The sequence below is a fragment of the Sphaerodactylus townsendi genome, linkage group LG01 (genome assembly GCF_021028975.2).
Source record: "Sphaerodactylus townsendi isolate TG3544 linkage group LG01, MPM_Stown_v2.3, whole genome shotgun sequence".
NCBI classification, from domain to species: Eukaryota; Metazoa; Chordata; class Lepidosauria; order Squamata; family Sphaerodactylidae; genus Sphaerodactylus; species Sphaerodactylus townsendi.
Window position 1 is genome coordinate 126969456 of NC_059425.1, and position 22607 is coordinate 126992062.

The window sequence follows — 22607 nt, forward strand, 5'->3', positions numbered from 1 at the left end:
GGCAATCCTTTCCCTGATGCTTTGTAACATCTATATGTACCCCTTGGCCAAGCTAGTCCAGAGTTTTGGGCTGTGGTGTCACCAATATGATGATGACACCCAGCTTATCCTCACAATAGCAGGCCAGCCACACTTGGTCCCTGAAGCTCTCCAGCGTTGTCTTGAAGCTGTGGCTGGTTGGTTAAGAGCTAGCAGGTTGAAACTGAATCTCTCATAGATGGCGGTTCTGTGGGTGGGTCAGGGAGAGAGGCCAGCTGACTTTAGTTCGCCTGTGCTAGATGGTGAGACTTTACATCTGGCCTTGTAGGTTAGAAGTCTGGGGGTAATCCTGGATGTTAGGATTTATTTGGAAGCTCAGGTCAGCAAAACAACCCAGACTGTTTTTTATCATCTTCACCATGCACAACAGTTGGCCACCATCTCTCCTGTTCTGACCTGGCGACAGCGATCCATGAAATGGTCACCTCCCGATTGGACTTTTGTAAGTCGCTCTACATGGGACTGCCCTTGACTCTAATCCAGAAATTAAAAGTTGTTCAACCTGCAGCTGCTAGGCTCCTAGTTGGGGTCTCTACCAGGGACCATATAACACCTGCTACCCCCAGTGAGTGGTGGTCATTGGTAAGCGAGCCTCTGCACATCAGCACGCAAACCATGTAAAATTATTTTAGATATAATATATTTTTATATGATTGTGGAATAGTTATTTTATTGACTCTAGATTTTACAATTGTTACAGTGCGTTTTGTACAATGTGATACACTGGAAAATGCCCCAAGCCTGCAAGGGGAGGGGCAGTATAAAAGTCTCATAAACAAAATAAAATAAAATATTAATAAAATATATTACAACACTGATATATATTATAACACAATGAAAAGGGGAATGTATCACTGCATTTCATAGCATTTCAATGGTAGTACTAAAGTGGCATGTAAAAAAATTATGTTTTTTAAAATATTACAAAAAATATTTCGTAACACAAATACCTTTACATAAAGAACTAACTGCAGGTCTGCTTACCTGTGCTATCATCATAAACAATAGTGACAGTTTTCCACTTGAAGAATTGGACAAGGTCAAGGATGGCACGGCTGAGTGAAGAGAAATCTGGATAAAGACTGACATAGAAAGAGTCTTTGTTGTCTGAAACCTGATGCTTCCAGCGAGTCTGTATATGTGGAACCCCCAAGGCATTGCAGATAGATTGCACAGCATTAGCTGAAGAGCTATGTGAAGGTCCAAAGATAGCTGCTACTCCAAGAGAGAGCTGATCGCAAGCTGAAAAGCAAGACAGGCATGATCAACAGTGTGTAAACAGGGGAGAGGGGACTCACTTTCAGAATATGTGTGTGTGCGTGCGTGCGTGCGCGCGCGCATGCATTAAAATGGAGTTTACTATCCATGTCAACAGCCCTGTGATTAGTCCCTGTTACAGTTTTCTAGGAAGGAAACACAGATTCTACTGCAATTATTGCAGATGAATCCAAAGACTACTTTTCAGCTGTCTTCCCTATAGTCTCAGTTTCCTAGGGCATGTTAAATTCACTGAAATTGCTTTTTTTTTTTTGCAAAAATGGATGCAGAGATTACAAAAACTACACTGCTTCTTTCTTTGTAACACCTCACCCATCAACCTGTGTACTGTAGCAAATGAAGAAAGACAGCAAGAGGGAATCAGATCTACATGCTGTATCCTGTACACAGATCTGTAACCTGATAATAGTGAATGAAGAGAATAACTTGCACTAAACACTAAATAACTTGCATGACATCAAACAATTCCACCTTGTATTTGCCTGAAACATTATTTTCCACTAATGTCATACCACAGACTGTGCTTTTATGCGCCTACGTTTGTTAAGCTCACCTAGAACAGCTGAGTATGTCTCGCAGACTCTGGAAGTGCAAAATCATAACAGGCAGCCAGGAATTCTGTTTCCTGCTGTCTCCCTATGCCACCTGGAAACCCTCTAGTGGCAGCATGGCAGTGGAGCCCTATGTGGCTGCAACAGCCTCTGCATTGGGCTGTCCATTCTCACCTGAACCTGAACATTTCCCAATAGTAAAGGGGCTCCATGTACTAAAGCCCTATGAAGGAAAAATCCAGCCATAATCTTGCTGACTGTTCACTTCCTTGGTGCTTAAAGTGGTGGTGGTGGGGGACTAGATTTACTATGAGAGAAATGGTGTAAGGAGGGTAAGGGAAAGCCCTTTTCTGCAATATTGCAGCTCAAATATGTACTGGGATTCCCCATGGCTTCTTTATGCAGCTCACATTCACACAGGGTTCCCCCAGGGTCATGTGTGGTTTGGCACTCAGTACGATTTTCTACGGTGGATAATTCATGGGATGTGCCCTACTTCTGTTTTAGCTATGTTTTATTTATGCTCTTCATAATGTACCTATCTTTTCCTTAAAGGAGATTCACATTTAATGCAGGTCACTTATCCTGTGTGATCCTTTAAAAGACTGACCACAAAATAGTCATTACCCAAACAAAAAGGTTGGTAATAATGTACCATTTGCTGAAGTCAAATGATGCAACTTATATTATGACTACTGTAAGTGGGAACTTAGCCATTTACTTCAGTGGCATGCAGATTAACCCTATGATGCTTGGAACACTTTCACCCTTATTTAGAAAAATAATCCAATAGTATACACTGATATACTACTTTTCACTACTGTAGTTATACAAAAGCTAAGAGATGGAATTTCTAATAGCACTAATAGCTGGATGATGGACATTTCTTTTCCAACACATTTCTCTTTTTTAAGTAGAACAGGTTTTCATGGTTTAGAGTTACTTTATTAGCTGTTATCTGTTTTGTTTTTTGCTGCAGCAAACATAGATAACTGGCCTTGCATATACTGCAGAGATGCCCTATACACAGTGTATATAGGGATGTTGCATATAGAGTATTCTTCATTCAAACAGTACTTTAAACCAGTTCTAGCTTTACTTCAAATTTTTCATCTGTAGGGTATTTATCAAATCAAATCAGATGCCCACTCCAGGCCTCTACTTCATGAGCTGCCTGCAGAGGTACTAGATATTCTGAAATCCAAGTATTTGGACTTCTGTAGCCTAAGGTCTTTTGATAAATATCTGTTTATTTCTTAGTGGAAGAATCACGAATCACCACACTGGCTGAGAACATACATTAAGGCTCCTTTCACAATAAATACACTATTATACCTGAGCCATTCACCTTTCATACATGACTTTTGAAACTTACAGTAATGGCTGCCAAAGGCAATCAGCCATCTAGGATCCACAAAGTCATGAAAGTAAGTAGAGAAAATTTTAGACCAGTTCCAAAAAGCTGAAAATCCCTCCTCTCTTGGCAGGGTTGGAAAAAATAATGTCCTCTGTCAGTTTCACATTTCTGGGATAAAAAAGCAATAGCTTATCTTGCAGGGATGTTGCCTGGATTAACGAAATAACTACTGCACATAATATAGTGCAAATTAAAAATACAACCGAGAAGGAATGTGCAAATGCTATGCCTGGTGGTTCATACATGACTTCCTTTGCAATGGCCACTTCTTTCTTTGTGAGTGAGAAGTATTTACTTATTTCTAGAGATTTGGTTCAGTTTTCCTTTGGTTCAGCTTTCTCCATGAGTTGTTTACAACATATGTTGCTACTTTTTTTCTTTTAATTCTTCATGTTTTTTTCCTCCGTTAGGTTCAAGAAACAATTTCCCTTAACTTTCCGTCTGTTGTTTTCCCAAGCACATTCAAAATGATTTTTAACTGTTCTGGAGCCAGCTTACCTTGAGTGTGTAATAATGTTGAAATAGTCTTTATTTCTCCATCTCACCAAACACCTGGCCCTTATCCGTGTCCCCATGTTGTTGCCCAAACTCCCCTCAGCCATTTTCTCCTCCCTCCCATCCGCTATTTTCAAAATGATTTTTTCTCTTCCTCATATCAAACTAGTGATATAGCATTGAGGCAGAGAAACAAACTATCATGGTTGATTTAATGAGCTTTTCAATTTCATATCAAACTAGTGATCTTAACATTCAGATAGCGATACCAAATAGCACGGTCAATTGGATCAGCTTTATCAAATTCATATAGAACTTGCAATATTAATGTTCAGGCAGAGATACAAACCAGAATAGTTGATTGGATCAGCTTTGTCAATTTCACATAAAATTTACCATCTTAATATTCAAGCAGAAATTAAATTAGCATGGTCAATTGGATCAGCTTTGTCAATTTCATCTTGAACTACCAATGTAACATTAGGGCAGAGAGTGATTTGAAACTGGGAGCATTTCAAAAGAGTACTAGCAATAATCACTGCATATAATCAAGGACTACTAAAGTAGCAATCATGTATTACTGCTGATCAAAATTGGCTAAAAGATGTGGTTCTTTGTGTGTGGGGATTAGTTGGCTACATATTTTTGTTCCTTCAGGTAATGGCACCTTCCCCCAGAGTTCTCAACAGTAGAAACAGAGACTGAGACATTTTTGAATTGGCAATTGAGTACCCAATTTTTTGTGGTGACTCTCTTCACAAAATGACATTGAACACCGGAATTAAAAATGAGACTGGACAATATGATTCCATTCTCTCTCCAAGTATTTTTTTTCATGCCACATAAAACAGGTTACTGACATTATGGCAGACACGCATCGCAACAATGCCATCCTGGCTGCCCGGGAGCGGCATGAAGGCGCCGCTTTAAAGCGCAGTCTTCCCGTCAGCACAGTGCGAACCACACCGCTGGGAAGACGCCGCTTTCCCCATTGCCTCCATTGACCTACATGTCCAGCGTCACTCTGGAGGGCTGCAGAGACCTGCCCACGCTGCCCTCCAACCCCTGGAGGTCGGAAGGCAGCATGGGTGGGTCCCTGCAGCCCTCCAGAGCGATGCTGGACATGAAGGTCAGTGGAAGGGGCTGACCGACAGGTGGCTTCATGCGTAGCCGCCTCTCCAGCTGGGGGGGAGTGAGGGCCACTTCCCGAGCCTCCACTGAGACTCCAACAGCATAAATTATGCCGGTGGAGGCTCGTTTCCGTGCGTGTGTGGAAAGGGCTCATGTGAGGAAAGTCATTGCAGTGGATCAAAATTTATTCCCCTTAAATGGGAACACTGATGCCAAAGCCCAGCAAACACCTACATCTCTCGAAAACTTTTAAAAACTTACCTTTTTTTGATGCTTCAAAACTGTCATAGAGGTTTATCTTCTGTGTGTCATATGTTAATGTAGTGTTTGGCAACAGAGTTCTATTTCTATTGATTGTGTTCACAGCAAATCTGAAGGCTAGTTCCTCTGCTCCCATTGCTCCCGTTGGGCCAGATTCCACACATTCAAAAATACCCCCTAAAGAAATTAAGGCACAGAAAAAAGAACAAGGAAAAGGTCAGCAAAAATAATGCAACAGTACACATTACACGTAACTGAAATATATACCTTTAGGTTATTTTTTCATTATGACCTAAATATAAAAACCAGACCCCAAGATTAATGTAGGTCAGAAACTGTAATGAGAAAAATAGTTGTAAACATTGCAGGACCCCATAGTAGGACAGTTTTGCTATTAATTGTGGCAGACAATAGGATTGCCCTGCAGCTGTCAAAATCCTGTGAACTGAAATGCCCCAAATATAACAAATAATCCTTGCATAAGCAGCCTAAAGTCATGGGCTGGGGAATTTTGGAATGGGTCAGCTCACAGTCTCTTCTGAGTCCAAGAGAAGAGAAGTATACAGATGATCCTGGGCTTGCAAAAAAAAAAACCACCCCTAAAATGAGCCCTTTCTCTTTTTAGCTGGGAAAAATGTTGCCATGATCTGAGCTGACCAATGTTCCTGATGGCGCACGACAACTAAGCATCAAGATCTAGGCATCTAGATGGTTGCCACATAGCCAAGACAAGTACCACATTTGGAAAAGATAATAGAAAACCCATGTAACACTTGATATATTTCAGGGACATTCCACCCTATATCGATCACTTCTGGTGTGTATGGCCCAAAGGTCCATGCTGATCCTAAAAGTGCTTGATGCAAAATCCACATAATCCTAGAATAATTAATTGATTTGGACTTTTCTGGAAGGCGCATTTTCATAACCCCCTGCCCACTTTCTAACTGGTGAAAGATAAATCCCCTTTTTTTCCATGGAACCCTGAAAAAGAGCAAACAAGGAGCCAATTTTACACAGGTTGTATCCAAATTTCTCCCTCTGATTTTCAGTCAAATGTGCACTTGCAAGTTCCCCACTGGGAACTCAATTCCCACTCATGTAGGCTCCATTTAAAATTGAGACACAGACATGCTTAAAAAAGAGGCTTTGGCCTCACTCCCACTCCCCCCACCCCAACAATTTTTCTGAGCTGAAATGGTCCGGGGAGGCATTATTTTCCCCTCTGGGGGAAAACTTTGTATAGTTCAGTAGAATACATGGAATGCACATGCATGTTGCCACCTTAAAAATTGCAAACCAAGAGATGCTGAGAAGGCATGGAACTTTCCCCTTGCATCATTTTGATTATTATGCATGCATATTAGTTTTCTTCCTGTTCTCCACCATCAATGTGGGCCAGAGGTCCAGAACACCTGCTGGCTGTTGTGTTGCATTTGACCGGTACTGCAACCTTCTGACAATTCAAAGATATGCTTTTGCTTTTTGCCAAGGTCTGTCTGTATAGGAGATGAGCCAAATGGAATTCACAGAGTGTAAATAACTTGAGCAGAACAACCTGCATTCAATAATGCGCACTTCATAAGTTCCTTATACCATTCCTGATTTGTATATTATCAGATCCCTGAAGGAGTTTAGCTTCATAAACTGTTTCTTTATTTTATCTTCTCACAACTAGAGAGAGAAAATAATTTTTTTCCTGCTGGTGAAGCTTGTTAAACCCCAATCCTTGGGAAATGGATGCTCCAATAATAATTTTGGAACAGAAACTCTACATATCATGAGAAAAAGTGATAAACCGTTATAGATAGCTTGTGGTACAAATTTAGATCTCTAAATTTAAGTATCATTGTTACAATAAGATGCTACAAATATGTAAATATAATTAGAAATTAGCAGGAAAGAAAGCTTGGAGGATAATCATGAGATACACACAATTACAGGCATCCAACAAGGTAGCAGTGTCCCTAGATAATAGCCAAGTAATATATTAAACAAAAAAGGAAATGAGGAAATTGGTTGACTGAATAATGTTAATATGAAGATCAGGCATAGTTAAGCTAACTATGGATTAATATTATATTATATTATATTAATATTTTGGAGAATCTAACAATATCAAAATCTCTGTATTTGCTCGTTTCCAAGCCTTAGATTATTAAACCATATGAAGCTGCAGCATGAAAGCAGATGGTATTTTGATTTCAGCAGGCACTGAAAAATAGTTTTGCAGCAGAATGCTGGAGATTAATGCATCTGCTTGATAAATATAGTTACCACCTAACATAGAAGAGCAAAATGCTGTTTGACCAATACAATTTGGAAGAGGGGATTTTGATTTTCTGATTTGCCACTTAGTCGTTATTAAATAAAAAGTGTCCATGCAAGCAGGTTTAATTGTACAATAGAGACATGCGAGCAAGAGACTTCAAGGACTTTAGCAGTTCAATCCAGAGCTGAGGCAGATGTAGACGGCACCACTTGAGCACCTCTCTTTCCACTCCACAGGACTTTTCCATGGCATGGAAAGTCCAAAAATGCTTTTTAAAAAACCTCCAACTCCCCCATAGGGAAGAATAGAGATATGCCATGATTATCTCCGTTGGCACCTTCATCAGTGTTTGGAGGTCAAGAGGAGTCTGGAGGCTGACTAAGGTCTGCCCTGCCCCCTGGAATGCCCCTGGAATGCCCTGGAATGCTGGTGTAACTGGGGGTGGTGTGCAAGCACCGGCACAAGGCCAGGCACTCCTTTATATGGGTGGAGCTGGTGAACCAGCCAGAGCTGCTGGTAGGCACTTTTGGCCACCGCTGTCACCTGTGATTTCTGGGGACATGGCTGGTCCAATAGCATCCCCAGATCTTGCACCGGGTCCACCAGAGGCAATACCTTCCCATCCAGCACTGGGTGCTCCATGATTTCCTGGACTCAGGATCCCACTACCCACAGCATTTCTGCCTTATCTAGATTCAGCTTCAGTTTATTGGTCCTCATCCAGTCCTGTCCCACTTTCAGGTAAGTGTCCAGCACCCGAAGAGCCTCACCTGATTAAGTTGGGTGTCATCAGCATACTGATGGCACCCAAATCCAACCCCCCTGATATCTGCAGCCAGCAGTTTCATATAGATATTAAGCAAGGGAGATAGCAGCAAGCCCTGAGGCACCCTACAATGAAGCTCCCAGGGCTGGAAGCATGAACCACCCACTTCCATTCTCCCAACTCTGCCCCAGAGAAATGAGGAGAGCCACTGAAGAACAGTGACCCTTGGACCCAATCCCCAGAGCCACTTTAGGAGGATACCATGGTCGATGGTATTGAAAGCTGCTGAGAAATCCAAGAGAATCAATAGAGAGGCATCCCCCCTGTTCCTCTCCCAGTACAGGTCATCCTTCAGGGTGACCAAGGCCATTTACACTGCAAGCTTGATAATAATATTTCTCCACTCCATACTTTAGAATTTTCCACAGATTTTCATTCTGTTCAAAATACAGCCACACGACTATTAAGACATCTATATACTGTCTTGAATTGGAAGCTACAGCCAAGCACCACAAAGCCAATTAATTGTTTCCTACAGAATTTCTGCAGTGATGTCTGTAGTCCATAGGTCTTACGGAGACATTTCTTGCCTTGTGCAAAAAAGATACAATTCAACACAGTAGGAAATAGGAACATTTGTACCTGGAAAAGGAACTGAACCAGCGTAAAAGAGTTCAGCTTCCCAATCTTGTAATCCTTCAAACATGCTCATCAGGGATTCCCACACTGATCTCAATCTGTCTTGCTCCTGGCTCGTCTTCAAATAAACTAACTGCCTTTTATTTATAAAAGCTCAGCATAATTTTTTATTCATTTGAATGGCGTAACCATTACTGTCTCTTTTTCACACACCCCTTTCATTAACCAACCCTGGCCCCATACTTTCTGCCATCAACTAGCGTTGGTGGGAGAAAAGTGGGGTTACATTTGGTTAATAAAAGGAGGGTGGGGTGAAAAGCAGTGCCACCACCACATGGGTTTTTACTTCTCCTAATAAGGAAGGGAGTGTGGCAGTGGAAAGTGCCATCCACGTGCAGCCAACTTATGGAGACCTTGATGTCTTCCATACAAGTACTAACTAGGGCCAACCCTGCTTATCGTGTGAGATATAACAAGATTGGGCTATCCAAGTCATGATAGGAAGAAAATATCAGCAGGCGAAATAAAATGGACTGGGGGGTGGGGACAAGCAATGAATTCCAGAGCCATAGTACTACCAGATGCTGCCTTCCAAAAGACTGTCATGAGTCATGTTGCTCCATCCAAACTAGACAGTTGATCTGCCTGCCATTGTTGTGCCTATTCATGATAGCTTTATTAATAATCTAAGTAAGGCATGCAACACATGCTCTCAGATAAGCTGAGAGAAAAGTAATAAATCTTGCAATTCAGAAGTAGACAAGCAGCCAAACCACTGCCTATCTCTGTCTAACAGCTTGAGGGAGGCAGATGTGGGAGTTGTCTGATTTCCAACACAGTTTTTGGACCTCATATTAAATATCCAAACTGGCACTAGCACAGTGAAGTGGGTCCTTTATCCAAAACAGACATGGCCAAAATATTTAAATGCTTTCTTTGTGCACGCCCGGATTATCTTCCTCCTGTGTATTCAAAATTCTTAATAAGATATGAACAATTACTCCTGTTGGATTTCACAAACAATTAAGGACTCTGGTCCAATATTTTATAATATACAAATTGTCCTAATATGTGCACTGGACTTAATTAGTACCTGGTGATTTGTATTTTACCACTTTTTATATGCCATTAAAGGTATTGTATTTGTATTTGTTTGTAGTACCTGGTGGGAATTGCATCAGGGACATGATCTGTAAGTTTGATGTCAGGATGGAAGCTACTAAACAAAATCCTTCTAAGTCCATATATGTATGTGGACATTAATATCCATCTTACATTTCACCGGGGAAGCTCAGGGAGGCTAAGGGGGGGGGCGCCTGGGGAAGGCTTGTCTCCAGGTGCCATTTCCCCCCCATACACCTCTGGTGGGGCAGAAATGTTATCCACACACAATGACACAATTTTCAGCATGATTGGAAAGTGGAGGCATCATGCTGTGGCAACACTCTAGCACTCAGCCCAAAACCCTATGGTGAGAGCTAGAGCATCACTCCAGTACAACGTTGTTACACCTCAATGTACTACTGGCGCCCAATCAAGAAGGCTGGGAGGGGAAAGGCAGGGCCCAAGATGGAATCAAGGCCCTGCTAAGATGGAAAACTGGCAGCCTCAGTGCGGGGGCGGTAGACCAGCGGCTAGCCCCGCCAAAGGCCCAGTGGAACAGCTCTGTCTTACAGGCCCTGCGGAACTCACCAAGGTCCTGCAGGGCCTGGACAGCTGGAGGGAGAGCATTCCACCAGGCAGGGATCAGAGCCATAAAGGCCCTGGCCTGGGTCGAGGCCAGCCGCATTGTCGCAGGGCTAGGGGTTTCCAGCAGTTCCACCACTGCCAAACGTAGCAGTCTATGCGGGACATAAGGGGTGATGCGGTCCCGCAGAAATGAAAGCCCCATGCCGCGTAGGACCTTAAAGGTCAATACCTTTATGCTAGGTATAATACATCATGCTAGAAGTTGCATCATTGTGCAAGGACAACAATTGTGCCCTCATCCTCACTACATCCCTGCCTCCTTCTATCTCCATTTAGTGGCCTGACACCCCATTTGAATTCAGAGTAAAAAAACCCTGGAAAATGTCTCAGTTGAGGTACTCTGGAAATCTATGTGTATACAAGGAGGAAACTACTGACACCATTTACAGAAGGATATATTCACCAGACCTTTTCAAGACATGGTTTCCTCTACTCCCTGAGGGAAGCAAAATAAAATGTCTTTTGGTCACCACTTGCAACTGATTAAAAAACTTGAGGAAAAAAATGAAAAACTAACACTAGTTAGATTTATATATTCTATATATTTTGTCAGGGAGATTAAAGTACAATGTTGGAAGGCAAAACTACACTCTTTCTCAGTGTAAATATATTGCAACCATAATTTTAAAAGAAATATTGCTTTCACCACATTAAGAGTCCCCATGCATGCTCTGAGCAATATAAAAGGGGCCTCAGGGCAAACTGGAATTAGGCAATAAACATTTCTGAACATTACTCGTAATCCTAACAAGACTAATATCTATGACTTAAAGAATAAAAATGGATTGGGGTGTGTGAATCAGCACACTGATGGAGTACTGCAGCAAACTTACTACTTGCCAGAGCAGATTGTAAATGTTGCTGCCTATTTACCATTCAACATTTCCTTCAGCCAGGATGTTAATGGACCATGACTACAGAAGGCAGCAAAATAGGAACACATACTTATTTACATTATGCAAAACAGGTTATCCCACATATTTCCTTCCTGCTTTTTATGGCTGAGCAAAACACTTTGCTGGACTGCATGCCTCATGATAGTCCTTAAATTGCCTGCTTTCTTAGATTGCAGTCATTGTCTCTCCAATAGGCACGGAGAAGCGGTACCTTTTAACAAATATTAAAGTTAAAAAATATAGGGTAAAGTTGTATTTGTTTTCTCATTTGTTAATATTACAACACAGTATTCTTTCTGTGCCACCTAACAACTTGAGGCAGTAAGACACTATAGAAAGAAATGTTTGTGTAGTAGTGTTTCTTTAGGAGAACTTGAAATAGCGTAATTGGGCATACTGGGTTGGACCCAGACAAAACTGGCAATTTCTATCAATTCCCCTTTCCTGCTGCAGGTGCTCCTCATGCCATTCCTCAGACTCCTCTCTTCCCTAGGGGCAGTATTTGGTGATGAGATAAAACCTGGCAACAAGACAATTACTGCGAAATTTCAAAAAAGCACTGCCTTTTTGAAACCAGGGTGGGGACAAACCATTATGTGGAAGTAGCCAAGAAATCTCTCTCTCTCTCTCTCTCTCTCTCTCTCTCTCTCTCTCTCACACACACACACACACACACACACACACACACACACACACACACACACACACACACACACACACACACAGATGGCTGCCCAAGATCAACACTGTTGTCAGATGGCCTCTGCTTAAAAATTTACAAAGGAGAGCCCATCACCTCTATTTTGTTCACTTGAACCCACTGCTCATCAGCTTCTTTGAATCAGGATTCCCTTGAGTTCTAATATTTTGGAAAAGAGATAAAAAAAGTTCTCTTTGGTGGATTCTGTATAGGCCAAATATAACGGGTGTAGAATGTTATACAAGCCGGCGGGTGGGGGGTGGGGGGGACTTTATACAGATCCTGTTCCCAAAATGAGTTTGGCTTACTTTATTCTCCTCAACCCAAGATTTTTGAAGATTGGTAAACCAGCCATCCTTTTGCACAATCCTGGGTCGGAGGAGCTCCTGTGCAAACACAACAAGCAGGAAACTCTTTATTTCCCTCCCTTGTACCCATTCCCTTTAAGTTCTGCACTGTCCACTGTCAGGGAGAATCTGCCTAACTGCCATTCTGTGCAGGTCACCCAGCAGGATGTGGGCAGATTCTGTAAGCATGCGATAGAGTATAAAGTCCCCAGGGATGTTTTCTCCCCACGGCAGTGAGTATGACCAATCTACAGTAACACATTCATTATTGCCCACCTGTTGCAGGGAGGTCCCTTTTTCTTTTCTTTTTTGTTGCACCTGCGCAGCTACACAGGTGCAGCTGATCATATTGTGGGATGATTGGCAGAGTTGCAGGAGTTCATTTTTGTATGGCTTCGTAGATATGCATGTGTTGCAGGAAATAAAAAATGAAGAAGCATCTCCATGCGTAGCTGCGAAAGCAACCCAGGTTGTTTCCACGGGCTCCAATCATTGCCTGGACAGGTGAAGGGCACACATGTAAATGGGAAAAGGTAAAATGGGTTCCTTTAAAATTATTGCAACCCGTTATACTGTGCAGAATTCACTTTTGTCAACTCTCCACTTAGTTGCATCTTTTCTAAACTGAGAAGTCCCAGACTCTTCAGACTTTCCTCATAGGGAAGGTGCTCCAACCCCCTAACCATCCTGACTGCTCTCTCTTGTACTTCTTATAGCTCAGTAATGTCCTTTTTGAGATGGTTACTAGAACTGTGTACAGTTATTCCAAATGAGGCTGCACCATAGATCTTCACAAAGGGGTTATAATATCAGCCATTTTGTTTTCAAACCCTGTCCTAATAATCTCCATAAATTTGCCTTTTTAACCACTGCAGCACACAGGGTTGACCCTTTCATTGAGCTATCTACTACGACCCCAAGATCTTTCTCCGTCTCGGTCTCAGCCTACAGTACTTCTAGGCACTTGCTGCAGATGTTGGATAGCCTAAACCATTAATGCTTACACAGAAAACAGAATTTTGATTACCAGTCCATTATGATCCATTGGGGAGCCCTTAAGCATTAGACTTCTCAGTCAGCACAGCATTTTTCTCCATCAGTGGTAAAGAGTGGATTTCAAAGCAGACTCCACTGAACCACTTAACTTGGCAATCTTTTCTTTTCAACCCATAATGGTTTTTGATATGCTTGCAAAGGGGTAGCTGGTTATGTTTTTGTTGATAGTCCATTTCTTGAAGTATCCATTTCCAGGCCCACTGAGGATTCTCTAATGCTAATGATGCTGTTTGTTATGCAGCTGCAGAGTGGTATTTACATTCACGCAAATGGGAGTAATATCTTCCCACACTTAAAAGACAAACAAGACAATCACTCAATCTAAAGCAAACCATCCATTTGTGAGTCGTGCTCTAACTCTGAAACCACTAGATGGATTGCTTTCAAATTTTCATTCGATGTGCCTTTTCTATATGGGCAGGTTTTCAGATATTCACATTGCTGAAATTCAATACCTGAGCCAGGTAAAATTTCTTTTTCCTGGCACACCAGGCCATGAAACTGGTTGTGTTTAACTGTCACCCTTAGAATGTTCATGCAGCATGTCTGTGGCCTGTGGCATTGGTATGCCCTTACAATGTTTGAGCAGATGGCCAGAGATGAGCAGAGAAAACAGTAAATAGGTAATACTGTTAGGTAATAAGAGTGGAAGTGAAACACGTACACACTTTGCCATGTGAGATGTCAGGTGGGATTCCCCCCTCTTCACACGCAGGTAACTTTCACTCTCTGTGCCTCACCCACTGCTACCACACAACACACATACTCTCATACACATCCAGCTCATCCTCACACACCTCACTCTGCCCTCCCTCACATCCAACCACCACTTACCCACTTCCTCACCCATATTCGCCACAGCTCTTTTACTAAAAGTGAGCTGGAGTTTGCCTTTTTCTTTTAAGAAAATCTGTGGGGTGGGGGCGAACCAACACTACTGGCTCCGCTTCTTTTACACGTGGCCCTTTAAGAACCCAGGAAGCTGACCTCGATCTGAGCGCCTCACCACCCTGCCTCTGTTGCCTGACTAGGATAGCCTCCTAGCCCCAGTTCTGCCTTCCCTGAGCCAGGACTGTGCATGTCAGCCTCATGGACAGCGGGATTCGCACTCTGGACTGTTCCGTTGTGGAATGGAAAGGGTTATCTTATACTAAAAAAAGACACCACCATATAACAATGTGAATTGAAAAGGGAAACAGAGATTCCTTTTGACCACCCCAAAAGGCTATGCTGGGGATCATTGGACCTGCATGGACATCTGTGTGGGTTGCGGACTGTGATGAGAAGGACAATTGCCACAGCAATGCATGGCCAGGCCCCACTAGTACTGTATACCTTTTCAAATGGCATGACTTTTTAAAACTGTATGTAAACCATGCCTGTGCATGGCAGAAAGTCACAATCACTCCTTTAAAACTCGGTATCACCCCAAAACTCGGTATCACCCCAAATCAGTATGCCTACACTGAACAATTCTTTTTAGTGAGTACGCATTATGGAGCTATAGTAAGTGTCCACTTGAAATGGAATTTGTGAAATTGCCCTTTAAAAGGAAACTCAGGCTTATTATGTATTTGTGGTCTGCCCCACTGCCAGCTTACCTTCCCTTGAATTTTTTTTTTGTTACGTGCTCTTTTAAGCCAGTTCTGAATTCACTGTATTCCAGAGCATAGAAGCTTTAGAAACCTATTAAAGCATGACTTTTCTAGCCCATTCACTTTCTTTGTGGAGGAAATCAGGAAGCATTAAGCTTGCTTAGGATTTTCTGGCTGCTCCCACCTTCCCAACCCACAGCACAACACAGCAATCTAGGGCAGCCATTTCAAGATGATGATAAGAGTTTTGTGTTTTTGTGTGAGGGGTTTTAACACTAAAGATTGAATGGTCTCTGAAATCTTCCCCCTTCCAGATAGCTCTCTGCCCAATGCATGGTCTATAGAGAACTGAGAAGTGCATAAAGGGCCTCAGTAATATCCCTGGTGGATTTGATCACTGCCCTATCTAATCTAGCATCCTGTTTCCACCAGTAGCTTTCCAGATGCTTCCGGGAAGCATAGAGGTAGATGATAGCCCTTCTCTGCCTGTTCAAGTAGTTGGTATTCAGAACTTGCCTTTGGAAAGGCAGGTTCCATTTAGTTGTCATGGGTAAAAGCTATTGATTGACTGATCCTGTCTGAATTTGTTTAATACATTTTTGAAGTTTTCTGAACCAGCAGCCACCATCACAGCTTATGACAGCTAATCCTATAAGTTAATTATATATTGTGAGGCAAAATGCTTTTGTCAGGTCTGAATGTGCCAGCAGTTATTTTAGCTGGATAATCCCAAGTTATAGCATTAAAAGAAATAAATGTCTATCTACTTTTCTCACACTATTCATAATTTTTATAAGCAGGATCATACCACAACCAGGATCACACACACCTTTTAAAAACTAACAAAAACCCTAAAGGAAACAGGTTATCCTTGGATCATTTGGATGCCTTCTCTAGAATGACAATGATCTTTTAGAGCTGGGGCAATCAAAATAGACCAATGCCTAGGAGTCAATATGATTAGAGTAGCAACAAATGTGTGCAGTATTCCAAATGTGGCTGCTTTGGTCGAGTGTCTATGCAGGAGTCAGGCCGTGAAACTGATTATGAGTAACAAAAGCTTTATTTATAGAACTAACAAACTGGATAGAAAGAAAAGAGATAAACCTAGCTGCCTTAAAAGCTGAGGGAAAGAGTTGGAGAAGAAAAAACTTAAGAGTAGCATTCTTCAGACAGACAAGGAAAAGACCCTTAGGAAAGAAGGCACTCCCCCTTGTTAGCATAATCTAACTAGAACTTGCTGCCAGCTTACTTCCTCTTGGATAATGATATGTTCCATCTGCTGCACCACAAGTTTATATCCAGCACATACCCAGTTTATATTTCTATGTGAAATAATTTAAAATATTAGAGGAAAGATAGTAAGGTTTTATAGCCAAGTATCAGTGATATTGTAAGTCCCCTCTCCTCTTTTCAGTTGAGATCCCCAATTTGATCCCAATCCGCTCTTTGGAAAACCTAAAGGGCACAATGGAGAACTTCTTGGCATAAGCTTCAGAAAGTGCCTCTCACTGCCATGTCTACAGTACATCCTAGTGTAACCCCCATGCTCAAAATGGGTTGACCCAGAAAGGGGTGGAGACTAAAAGCAGCAAGAGGCTGCAGAGCTCATGTAGTTTATTGATTGATTGATTGATTGATTGATTAATTGATTGTTTAAACTTTTATACCGCCCCATCCCCAAGGGGCTCTGGGCGGTGTACAACATAAATTATAAATATAAATAAATTATTAAAAAGCCCTTGATTTGTAACAGCAATAACAATGACAATGGTAATAATAGTAATAATAGAGGCGTCCGGTCAACCCCACTTTTAAAATTCTCCCCGGGAAAGAGGGGGAGGAGGGCGGCGAGTCACATTGGATAGTAGACCCAGATGAAAGGGCCAGCTGGGGGCACCATGTCAGCAGCTGGTCCCTCCAAAGGCCCGGCGGAACAACTCCGTTTTACAGGCCCCACGGAACTCATTAAGGTCCCGCAGGGCCTGGACAGCCAGAGGAAGGGTGTTCCACCAGGCCGGGGCCAGAGCCGTAAAGGCCCTGGCCCGCGTGGAGTCCAGCTGCATCATTGAGGGGTCAGGGACCACTAATAAATTGGCCTCCACTGAACGAAGAGGCCGTGCAGGGACATATGGGGTGATGCGGTCCCGAAGATACGAGCGTCCCAGGCCGCGTAAGGCCTTGAAGGTCAACACCAATACCTTGAAGATGATCCGGAACTCTACTGGGAGCCAAATGCAGCTGGCGCAGCACAGGCTGAATATGATCGTAGATGGCACTGCCTGTGAGTAGGCGCACCGCTGCATGCTGGACCAGTTTTAGTCTCCAGATCAAACGCAAGGGAAGACCCGCGTAGAGCGAGTTACAATAGTCTAATCTGGCGGTGACCGTTGCGTGGATCACAGTGGCTAGGTCCGCTTGGGAGAGGAAAGGAGCCAGCCGTCGGGCCTGACAGAGGTGGAAAACCCGGGTTATATGGGCCACCTGGGTCTCCATTGAGAGAGACAAATCCAGGTGGACCCCCAGGCTGCACACGGAGGGGGTCGGTGCCAATGTGACCCCCTCCCACACCGGTGGCTGGAAAATCCTGTCCTGGAAAATCCTGTTTGGAGGAGACAAGGCTACCAGACTCGGACCTTGATTTGTATAAGCCCTTAACACCTTGTTAAGGTAACTGCAATGTTGTTGGGAACTAGTGGGAAGGTAGTTGTTTATTTTTGCTATGTTGTAAATGTTGGAGTTTATTGTTTCAGGGGTTTTTTTGTGTTTGTAATGGGTGAGAGTTCTCCTGGAAACCTTCATCATGTTGAATCCTGTTCACCAAACCCTTGGAGTCTTCAGGAGCCAACCTACTTGCAGGAAGAATTGGACTTGGCAATATCAGAAGACTGTAACTAGAAGGACTTGAAGTGAAATTTGAACAGGACCTTGAAGTGTGATATAAATGTTGATGTTTGATGTTATATGTTAAGAAAGTAAACCATTTTGTTTTTAAAATTTGTTGTTGCAAACTCATTTCAAGTTCTGGCCCACAGAACCCACAGATAGAGGTTACACTAGCACAAAGGCAGGATCAGGTATTTACATACCAGGCAGCTCCACAACATGCATAATACCATCATATGCTTCAAGGGATGTTTTCATCAGAGTGGGCCGTTTCCAGTTAATGGAGGAAAGTATCACCTCCACTTCAGCTCACGTTCAAGCCCATCCACCCAGGATCAGCCATCAGCCTTTACTGCAATCCTCTAGTTCCCTGTCAATATGCTAAAGATACACATGAATGACCTCACCCTGGAATATTAGTTGTCATTTTCACTCTTCCTCTTGAATTTTGGGGACAAATACTTTCAAATTGCCCAATCAAATTAAAGCTTCATGTCTTGGGCTCAGCCTGAGAAAGTCAGATCCCTAGCCAAACTATGGCATTTTCCCCCATAATAGGAGGAACCCAGATTCATAAAATGTGTGTGACCGATTTCTTCCATTTCCTGAACGCCCTTGCAATGGCTTTGCAGGCTCTTCTCTACTGAATTTCTGCCTTATGGACTCCTTACAGTTCTCAACTCTCACTTCCTTCCGTCCCCCTCATTCCTTTCCCCCATGTTCAGTGTTTTGTGTGTGAGAGTGTGTGTGTGTGTTTTATTGGGAAGGAGACGGCAGTTTTATTTGGGGTTTACATGTACACTTGTATTCATGGTGTTAATGTTTAAAGGCAGTTTTGGTCTATTTCTACCTGCATGTCTGAGAACTAGCTAATAAATACCCAATTTACTTAGAATCAGTTCCTTTTTTCTTTGTAATATTATGCAGGAATAAAAGCTTTATATACATGGGGAAAGATCCCTTGTTTATCTGGCTGGAGAACATGCTAATTTCTCCCTCTATGGGTCTTGTTCTTGTTACAGTTTTTGAGGGGAAATGCGGGCACTCACATGTCTTTTGAGTCTTGTATGTCTGGCCAGCACACATCTCTTGAAAGCATGCAATTAGAGAAACTAGTACTGCATAATATTTCCTGTTTGAGCTTGCATTAGATGCATGTGTCTGTGAAGAAGTTAGTCTTGTTTTTTGTTTTTGTGTTTTTTAAAAGGAGCTTATGCTTTCTACATCTCTCTCTCTAGGTAACCTTGGATATAAGGACACAGTTTTAGAAGGTTTCTTTCTTATCTTCTCTCTGTGAAACTGATGGAGGCCTAGCTGCCTCTAGCAAATCACTTTTGTGAACCTTGAGCTATCCATCAAAACTACTGGATTTCTGATTAGTCATGGTTAAGACAGTAGGAGCTAAGCATATGATTGCATTCTAAGCCCCTGTTCCATCCAGTGTGAAATTTCCATTCCTACTCCTGTCAAACTTGTTTAAAGTTTCAATTTATATAAATAGCTTACTGTAACAGAAAGTTTAAAACATTGTAATTAAACCTAAATGCATCAATTTGATTTTTGAAATGAAGTAATACCAATTATTTCACATATAAATCTAAGCTAAATATCAACTTTCCCCATTGATCTGTTTCATATGGCAAATATTGTCCCAGTAAGGTGGAAAGGGCATTCAACATAGATCAACAATTTCTTGTAAGCATACTTTCTTATATAATGTGTTTATATACAGAAGTTCTGTTCAGTAGTGTAACAAAACAAAGCTTTCATGCCAGCATGTGTCAATACTTGGACATGTCCTATATAGTCTCAACAATGAGCTAACAACAGTCTACTGGCTACTTAATAAATATATAAAGTCTGATTGGTTCAGCCATGTTTACGAAACCAGGAGGGATTGCACATTGGGAGGGAGAATTCATGCTTGAGATACAAAGTGGGAACAGTAAGATTGCTTTCAGTTGGAGGTTCTACTATGCCGCCTAAACTGTAGGAGGGTTTTCTTTTTTTCCCTTTTTTGTGCAGTTATCTACTTCTGGGTTTCCCCCATTCCACTGTTTTTCCCTCCAAAATTCTAATGGTCAGTTAGGCTTTGACTGAGTCATCCTTTTGTTTGTCAATATGCAATGCAGTAGCATGAATGTGGTAATTTATATTTTGTGCATACACTTTGCATTTTCCCACTTTATAAATTAAATTAAACAGTAAGGATGGTCCTCAGTTGTTCAAATGGGGCATTTCACAGACAGGAAAATAGCAGATCTGTATGGATGCCAAAATAATCTTTTCTTTCTGTCAGGAAAAAATAATAAACTGGCACCAGAGGCTTGTAACATTTAAACAAAGAATAAAAAGTTTCTATTTACAAGAAATGAATCAGGAAGTTTTTCTGGCAAAGGATAAAATTGAAATTACATACAAGAAGCCAGTTTCTGAGAGGTTACAATTTTACAAGTTTTTTCAGTATCTTTTAATAGTTGATGCAAGGTTCTCAAAGGTCACTAACTTTAGTGCCTTAAATTTGTTACGATCATTTAAATTCTCCACAAACTAAGGACCCACCAGGATGTGTGTTCAGTTTTCTGTATGGCTCTCCAGTTAATGTGCTAACAAAACCTTAATTTTCACCGTCTGGTAAGTGTAACTTACACAGTTCCTTAAACACTAACTCTAAGATAGTCTGTCCTGTAGAGTGTCTATCACACAAGATGCTTATCAGAAATGGACTTGTGGCTTACCTCCAGAAAATCCAATCTATTCTTTCTTTAAACTCAACCAACCTCAGGAGCTTCACTGTCTCATATCTGAGTGGGTTCTCCTCAGAGAAAATCAACCAAGCCACCAGTGTGATTAATCGGTGTTACTGCCTTATGGTTAGCTCCAGGACCTTGGCACAGATCCCTAACTTAAATCTGTCCTTCCTGGCATTTAATAAGAGTAGCTCAACTCACTTAGAACTGGCCCTTAGCCTCCATAGAACAGAGCTCTAACAGACCACCCATTCCCTCTGGTGTTCAAATCAGTTCTCCCTCAGAACTCTCAGTGCTCCAAGAATCCTCTGCAGTTCTCTCTAGCCAATCATGTGGTGTTCTATATTAATCCTTTGGGCTCTCAACATTCTATTGCCTGAATGTGCCAGAGTCTCTGTACACCATGTGTCCTCACAACCACTGTTCCCCACACTGTTCAAGGTGGGCAGTGGTTAAGAGCAGGTGGGCTCTTATCTGGAGAACCCGGTTTGATTCCCCTCTTCTCCAAATGAGCAGTGGACTCTTATCTGGTGAATCAGATTTGTTTCCCAACTCCTACATTCTTGCTGGATGACCTTGGGCTAGTCACAGTTTGATTAGAACTCCACATTGGGGACCAACACAGCTTACATTATTATAGCCTCTTTCTTTTTATCTGTACAGGATCCATTCCAGACCTATTTTGCCCTCTGAGGAAGGACTTATTGGGATCAGGCTGGCTAGTGTTGCCAGCTCTAAGATGAGAAATTCCTGCAGATTGTGGTAGAGTTTGAGGAGAGCAGGGTTTGGGGAAGAGAGTGACCTCAGCAATGTATAATGCCATATAGTCCACCCTCCAAAACAGCCATTTTTAGGGGGACAGACTTTTAGAGTTTACTTGTAACTATGGGAGATCTCTAAGTCCTATCTAAAAGTTGGCAACCCTAGGTCACCTGGCAACCTGCTATCATTTGACTTGTGTGATGAACCCCCATACCTTCCTAACATTAGACAGGGAAACAACTCACTGCCCAGGCTTGTCAGATTTCTCCATCTTTTCCCTGTTAGGGACTGAGATGCTTCAGAAATTGTAGTGTTTAATGTCAAGAAGTACTTTTCCTCAGCCCTGTTATACTAGAAGGTAAAAAAAGCCTATTATTTTAAAACCTTCCTTGGCAAACCCCTTCATATAAAACTTGAACAGAACAAAATATGTATTTGACAAGATAAGGGATGGGAATGGGAGATTAATAACTTAGTGAAAGGAATGGATAATGCATCAGAAATATATATTCACAATAGATATCTTTGGCATATTTGTTTTCAGGCACAGACTGAAATAAGTTTGGTAGTTTCTATAAGCTTAGATGTTCTTCAGATAATACAGTTATTTAAATGGTTCAGTTAGTTCAGTTCCTTGTATAAGATGGTATTCTGACTAATGGATTACTTCTCTCTCTCACAGGGCCTATTAGGCTTGGTACATTAACTTCAGTACTGTCACTCAGCTCTCACAGGTAGAAAACCCTCAAAATAAACATAAAATACTCTGCCTTTTGCTGAGAGAACCAAACATGAAATTTGGCGGCTGTCTAGCAATGGCCACTGAGACAATCTGTTAATTCAAGCTTGTTTTATCATTTTGGGTGGGATTTAGACCCCCATTGATTTTTTTTAAAAAATTCACATTTTTCTGCATGCCTGCCACCTTTATCAGGTTTGTAGAAAGATGTGTCTTGCTTTTCACTGCTCCATTCACTTGATTTAAGTATTCTCATATGTGGCCAACTTCACTATTCG

At 41.9% G+C, this 22607-nt stretch overlaps 1 protein-coding gene across 2 annotated transcripts in view; it reads right to left on the minus strand.

Annotated features, from left to right (window-relative positions):
- The window catches only part of GRIK2 (glutamate ionotropic receptor kainate type subunit 2), a 656874-nt gene that overhangs the window by 443945 nt on the left and 190322 nt on the right, over nucleotides 1-22607 (minus strand). For both annotated transcript variants that reach the window (XM_048493884.1, XM_048493875.1), the window contains exons 3-4: nucleotides 5173-5349; nucleotides 1024-1281 (exon numbers count right to left, since the gene is read on the minus strand). In XM_048493884.1, the coding sequence (XP_048349841.1) occupies nucleotides 1024-1281; nucleotides 5173-5349 (435 nt within the window). The remainder of the gene's footprint in view (nucleotides 1-1023; nucleotides 1282-5172; nucleotides 5350-22607) is intronic.